The 7,589-nt window shown below is 37.9% G+C and overlaps 1 protein-coding gene across 1 annotated transcript; it reads right to left on the bottom strand.

Moving 5' to 3' along the window:
* Positions 1 to 262: 262 nt before the first annotated feature.
* Positions 263 to 5,180, bottom strand: LOC112017763 (pentatricopeptide repeat-containing protein At2g21090). The gene is given in 3 exon segments (XM_024050219.2): positions 263 to 1,041; positions 3,189 to 3,691; positions 3,693 to 5,180. Coding segments are annotated over 3 exon segments (1,887 nt in total). The 5' UTR covers positions 5,040 to 5,180; the 3' UTR covers positions 263 to 1,004.
* Positions 5,181 to 7,589: the final 2,409 nt, after the last annotated feature.

Genomic DNA, 7,589 nt, shown 5'->3' on the forward strand with positions numbered 1-7,589 from the left:
GTGATAGTCCAATGTTAATGTCATTCTTTTGTGGTATTTCATGTCTTTGCCAACTATCTACCTATAAAACAAACTTATGAAAAAAGATCATAAAAATAAATTTTTTTTTTTAATTTTAAAAAAAAAAGGGTCATCCCTAACATTGTTCATTCATTAATTAGATTCATTTGATCAAGGGACCAACTGTGACATCTAGAGGTAATTTTCACCAAACTCTCAAAAATAAACAAATCATCCGATGTTATCATTGCCAGTTATGCCAAATTCAAGATTTTTCCACATTGAACACATACACAATCATCAATACAGTTCCCTTCCTGCCAAAAACATAAAGCAAAGCTTCAAGTTATTAATTCTACTGATGTTTTAAAATATGGTCTCAAGCTATTAATTTTATTAAACATCAGCCTACCTTATGGATGAACTGAGTGACAAACCAGAGAAGCCAAAATCATTCACATGATTCGAATGAGCTGGAAGGATATGATGGTCCTGTAGGATTATCCCGTACAAGCGATCATAAAAAGAAAGCCCTTCAACCATGAAGCTTCATGGCTCCACCATGTGCATGTAATATACAGTTCCAAGGCTCAATAATTCAGGTAATGACAAGTTGTAGTTGCTTTCTAATTACTGATATTGTAAAAAAAACAAAATAAAGTGAAAGAGCTGATGTGACTTTCATGATCAGAGCTTGAGCCCCAAATTCCCTTGCATGATTTCCATAGCAGCTCCTATTGTTTTTCCTCTGTTTTGGTCTTTTCTTATTGCTTTGGGTTCACTTTAACGATAGACAAGAGATGTAGCATCCACTGAATTATATCTCAATTCAACACTATGAAAAAAACAAATTTATAAATTGTCATTTCAAACATACAAACAGCTCTGTTATATATACTTATAGACAGACAGACACAAAAAAACAAATAAAAAAGAAAGATTAGGACAGCACTTCATTAAGCTTCTTCTTCTTCTTTTTCTTCTTCTTTTGGTGTGTGTGGGGGCTATGAATAAGTCCTATTACTGATTAGGACTGAGCAACTGGCAGGAAATCAAATAAATTAGTTGATAACCAAAATATTATACAAGTATACGCTATAAAGCACTGCAAGAACACGGGAGTCTCTTAAGGAGTCAAAACAGGTTATTGATTGGTTTTAATGTATAAAAATACAAAATAATGCTTCTGGTTCAATTTATGGAACATAAACTGTGACACACCCAGACCTCTTCCAGATTTGGTTTTAGATCACTTCATTTAACAGGTTTTCTGAAGAGATCTCACCACCACAGATTGCTTTGAAATTCACTAAATGAAATCATAATCTCTTTAAAATAATAACAGAAAAATAAGTCTGACTAAAATGATGGGTGAGAAGAGTATTGTATGAGAGTTGTTAAAAGAGGTTTGATAACATAAACAATTCACAGCAATAAAATGCATCGATAGAGATTTACAAGTATCGTTAATTTATAAAGTAATAAAAGTAAAACACACACACAAAAATTGCTTCTTTAAGATCTCTAGGCTTGAAAAAGGGGATAACAGAAGAATAAACAGTCGCCAAATATAGTATTGATTATCAAGCCTATAGCTGCTGTATCAATGACTGAATATGTTGAGTTTATCCAACCAAAGGTCCAAAGCCAAGCGCAACTGTTAAACAGGTTGCACAAAAAGCCAACCCCACCCCATCTCAGGCTGGTGTTGCAAAAAATAAGCTTGGGCATGTTACATCAAGTGGGTCAGCTTGTTTGGGAAGTGTGGGATGTCAATTAATCTGCAGTTTCCATTTATTAAACAAATTGCAGAGCCATTTTTACAAAGTATCAAGGGTAAATTACAGAAAAAGGCACAAAGTTTATAACATGTTTCAAAGTAGGTTGTTATTCATTTTCGTTATTCTAGGTAGTAACAGATAGGGAAGAGTAAAAGAGGAAAGCATTAATAAAACTATGTGTTTCACCTAGGTAACTAGGTTCGATTTTCTAGCAATCATTATCTCACTCTAAGCAAAACTTTCTCTCTCTGCCCTCTCTATTCAATGTCTACCAAATTGGTGTATGAACAAGCCCTAAGTGAAACACAGAGTTTAATCGATAGCTCCTTGCTTTATTCTGCTCTGTTACTACCAGAATTACATAAATGAATGATAGAGATTGACAAAGGCTTCAGATTGAAACGATTTTCATAAATTTGAGACTTTAATCAACAAAATTTAAAACCTAGGACCTAATATGAAAGATGGTATAAACTATGGGCCTTTTCGAGTAATTTCCCAAGTATCAAATTAACTGAGGGTACTTGAACACTTCAATATAATTGCTTTTAAGAAAATTCAAGGGAATTTTATAAAGACAATGTATACCTCTGACATTCAATTAAAAGCATCTAATATCAAATAATGCCAGGACTTTATCCAGAATGCAATTAGCAATGGTTAAACAATTGACTATTTATAATATTGTGTTAAATAGAGTATACACAGTTACTCTCACTATTAATAGTCATACACAAGTCCAGTTGGAATGGGATTGGTTTGACTGTACCTCAAACTGAGGTTCAACTTGATTGGATTTTAAGTCCAGCCCTATGTCCAACAATTTCAGCCCAAACCTGCCGATTCATTGGATAAGGTTGAGGTTGGGCCATATACAGGCTACCCAAATTGCAAACCTAATATGTTTCCTTGCAGAGAATACTTGCAATTTACATGACTATACCCAGTAAGAATAACCAGGAAACGCACCCCCCACCCCCCACCCCCCTTCTTTTTTCTTTCTTTCTTTCCAATTGGACAAAGCATACATTATGCTAAACCATTAACATGAAACTATTACCAAAATAGATAATATATACTGCATTTCACACCATAATCAAGTGTCATAAATATGGATTTGTTGAATTCACAAAGCTCTTTATCAGTTTTATTCAAGAATCACTGAGACAAAATAATGATACAAAAGGAAGCAAAATATCTTCCCTGGAGACAACTATCTGATTTTTAGAATAAAATTTCACAAGTATTTCAGTGTGGAGATTCAATTGTATAGAATCTAATCCGGATCGAAGGCCAACTTGTGAAGGGTACAGAAAAATGTTACAAGTTATGGAGTTGACTACAAATATAATTTCCGTTGGTGCCCCTAGAAACCACTCAACAGAGGACAAAATAGATGAAATTTACCTTTCAGCATCAAGTAACAAAGGATCTTCTTCCATCTGTCCAGTTAAATGTTCCAAAACTGAGTATATTACTTCTTTCAGAGGGTGAAATCTATCTGCTACTGTGAAAGCGTTCACTTTATTTTCAATTTCTATCCAACTGACAGCACGCTCTTTCCTTACTTGTCTCTCATCCATTAACTTTCTCACCTTCTCTACCAACTCCCATCTTCCAAGCACAGCATATATACTTGAAAGTAAAACATAGGGAGCAGAGGATTGAGGTTCCAATTCAATGAGGCATTCAGCTGCTTTTCTTCCCAACTCTATATTTCCATGAATTCGACAAACACCAATTAAGGCATTCAAAACTTGATCACCAGGCTTACAAGACATCTTCTTGAGCTGTTTCATCAACTCGTCAAAACATCCAGCTCGGCCCAAGATGTCAACTAAGCATGCATAATGTTCTTGATCAGGAACAATGCCATGGTCACACATCATGGAATTGAAAAACCTTAAGCCCTTCTGACACAAGACCTGAATGACTACAGGCACTGAGAATTACAACAAAGGTGATCCTATCCGGCTTCAAGCCTGATCTTACCATGTCATCGAACATCTTCATTGCCTCCTCACCATGACCATGCTGTGCTAAGGCAGACATCATTGTATTCCACAACACAACATCTCGCTTATCACCCATAAGATCAAAAATCAATTTGCCAATTTCCAAACACCCACATTTTGAATACATGTCAATGAGAGAGCTCACAACTATAGTATTAGGCCTAAAATTAGTTCGTAGCAAATATGCATGTAACTGTTTGCCATGCTTGAGTGAAGCTACACTGGCACAAGCACAAAGGCAACTACTAAATGTGAATTGATCAGGTCTAACTCGAAGCGTCATCATTTTCGTAAACAATTCAAGCGCTTCATGCCCCAGAGCATTTCTTGCATAGCCAGCCATCAATGCTGTCCATGATACAGGGTTTTTCTCGGGCATTTGATCAAACAATTCACTAGCTGATTCCATATCCCCCCATTTAGCATATCCTGAAACTAGAGTTGTCCAAGCAAGGACATCCCTTACACTCATGTCATCAAAAATTCTCCTTGCATCTCCCATCTCCCCACACTTTGCATAAGCATCAACAACAGAACTAGAAATCACTACATTCGACAAAAACCCAGCAACCAAAACCTGCCCATGAACCTGCCTAGCAAGCTCCAATTCCTTTAACTTCACACAAACCGTCAAAACACCAGCAAAACTAAACTCATTATACCCAATAGACAGTCTCCTAAGCTCCCTATAAAACCTCAAAGCCTCATCAGAATGCCCACTCTTTGCGTAAGCAATAACCATAGTGTTCCACGAAACAACATCCTTCTCGGGCATTTTATCAAACAACTTCTTAGCCGGCTTAATCATCCCCATTTTAGCATACCCAGAGAGCATATTGTTCCAGCTGTACAAATTCCTCACAGACATTTTATCAAACACCTTGCGTGCTTCAACTTCGTCGCCACATTTGAAATAAGTACCAATCAATTGGTTCGACAAAAACGTAGTGGGGTGCTTTAGACCCGTGAGCTTCAAATGGAGGTGAACCCATTTGGCTTCTCTAAGAGACCTGGCGTTTGCGCACTGTTGCAAGAGATGGGAGAGAGAATTCGAAGGCAAGCGGAGGCCTTTGCGAGCTAAGAGCTCGAGCGAAGAAATGGCTTGGGAGAGGTGACCTTGGGAAGCGAGGTTGAAGATTGATTGGACAATGCAAGGTTGGTTTGAGAATGAGCGTTTCTTGCTGGGTCTGGAGCGAAACGTTTCGTGAGTGAGTCTGAAAGTTGGGGAAGAGAGAGAGGGCATTGCATAAACGACTTCATCTATGGTTGGGGGTTTAGAGGTCAGCTCCGCCGAGCAGCATAGCCGCCTGTGATCAATGACACCACTTTGTGGGCCTTTTTTGATGGGCCAATCAATCCCTATTAAAACTTGAATCTTAGCAAAAATTGCAAGTTCAAGAATCTAAATTAAATAAAAACAATTTTGGCTAGAGGTTCAATTCGCATTTTATGATGTTTATAACTTTAATTCATCCGTATATCTAAATTCTTTCGTATATCATAAAAAGGATGAAAAAATAAAGTTAGAAAAGAAAGTTTAAAGTCTATGATTTGAGTTAGCTCATCTTATTTAGGTTTCAATTAGCTCAATTCTTAAAAAAAAAATTATAGGAATTTAGGATTTTAGGAATTTTTTTTTTTTAAATGAATAAGAGGTTTGGGTACAAATCCCACTTACATAAAAATATAATTGATAGATTGACTTGATGATAAATACTAATCATTATGACTCGAATATCATGGATTCCTTATTAAAAAACACACACGCACACACATTAATGTCATGACTCGATAATAGAGAGGTGAAAAAATTGTGATCCTTTCTATTATGTCTTTTTCTCTCACATTCTTTAATCTTACCCTCTTTCTCAAATCTCATAGAATATATGTAGGGTTAGGATTTGTGGCCCAAGCCCAGAACAATGAATTTGTAGAGAATGGGTGAAAGAGCTAGATTAACTATGGAATTGACAACAGTTAATCACAACCTACAAGTATAAATCAACATAAAGTTACACATAAAAAATGGAATGAATTGGTGTCCGAAGAAGCATATTATTGATTATATAGTGGTTACAGTTCTTAGAGCTACAGTAAAGTTTTCTTTTCTTCCCTATTGCTATTTTTTCTCCTCCCTCCTTTTCAGGAGCCTCCTTCCTTTATATATCCTCCCTTCCCATCATCTCCATCGTCCACTTGTACCTCATCTGTGAACCTACTTGAGTATATGTCACGCCAAACATCTCCTTTAGCTCTGTGTGAGTGGTGGTAGGTGAGGTTACATTGTTCAGGGGTCTTCTCCACATAAATGCGGCCAAAAAAGTTGCTGCAGAGCCTTAAATACGGTGGTAGCAGCTTTTCCTTTAGATATTTCTTCATTCTTATTGTCTCCAAGTATAATCAGAGCTTATCTTGATCAGAAGGAGTCCTCGGAAGATCATTTTGACCTTTTATACATTCAATTGATCCGTACTATTCGCATTAGAGGAATAAAATCTCTTCGGACAGAAGGCGACCTCTTCGAATTGTAATCATTTTTCTTTTTGGAGATCCCTCTTCAAGATGGGCCTTGCCCTTACCTCTCCTTCTCTTTGGACGCATAGTAATTCTCACATGGGGTTCTAGGCCCACTACGTTAGACTGGGCCTTTTCCCCCCACAACAGCCCCTCAAAATTTTAATTTTTCCCTCGCATCCGAGGAGAAAAAGTAAGATTTTGACCTACCACGTAAGGAAAAAGAATAAAAAAGTTTGAAAAGAGCTCATAAATACCCAAGTTTACACGTGCGCAGGTATAGATACAAGCGCTTCATTATTGCCGCTGTCAATTCCGTATTCCCAAAGCGTTGTATTAATTACTCCAAGCGGCGTTTTCTCTTTTGCATCCAACGGTGGATTGCTAATCCAACGGACAGGGTTCTTCTTCGGGATTTGGACGGGATGAATTACATCCTTTCACCTGTCCCTGTATATAAGCCCTCAGAGGAGGTTATTTTTCTTTACTTTACGCATCCTCAAAATACCCAGCGAACTCATTCATTCAAAATCCTTCAAGCTTCTTCGATTTTCTGTCTTCTTTCTTTCCAGAATCTACCAAGAGTCCATTTTGAGTTCAGAGGTCGTTCTCCACTCCCGTCTATGTAAGTTTTGGCATCCTTTGGCCCCTTATTTTCTTCTCGGCTAGTATTTTCAACCTTCAAAACCCCCGTTTCCTGGTCACTGCTTCAATTATTCTCTAAAAATGGGTAGATTCCAACACCTCGTCGATAGTCCGGCGTTGATAGAGGAATTTAAGCGAACTTATGACATACCGCGGGGGGTGAATCTGAGATATTGCTCTCCGGAGCGAATACTAACAGACCGAAGAGAGGAAGAGGTCATAATCCCAATAATAGCCTTTATCGAAGGGGGAATGACCCTCCCAATGGGTTCCATCACCCTGAACTACCTTCGCAACCATAGACTTTCTCCTGAGCAGTGCGTGCCCAATACCTTTAGGATCCTAGGAGCTATCGATGCCTTGAATCTACAATTAGGATTAGGGTTGACCTGGCATGACCTGGTACATATGTATGAGTGTCATAACCAAAAAGGGGCGGGATACTACCTTAAATCCTGATCCGACATCGTTAGATTGTTCTCCTGCCTTCCCAAATCAAATAAAAGGATGAAAGACGACTATCTCATCGTCTCGGGCGCATGGCATGACGGTATACACTGTCCGACCGAGCCAGGAGAGCCAGGTGTGACCTCCTAGACTTAGGATTTTTAACAATAGGCTTAGGATCTTCACT

Source organism: Quercus suber, unplaced genomic scaffold (assembly GCF_002906115.3).
Source record: "Quercus suber isolate HL8 unplaced genomic scaffold, Cork oak 2.0 scaffold_691, whole genome shotgun sequence".
NCBI lineage: Eukaryota > Viridiplantae > Streptophyta > Magnoliopsida > Fagales > Fagaceae > Quercus > Quercus suber.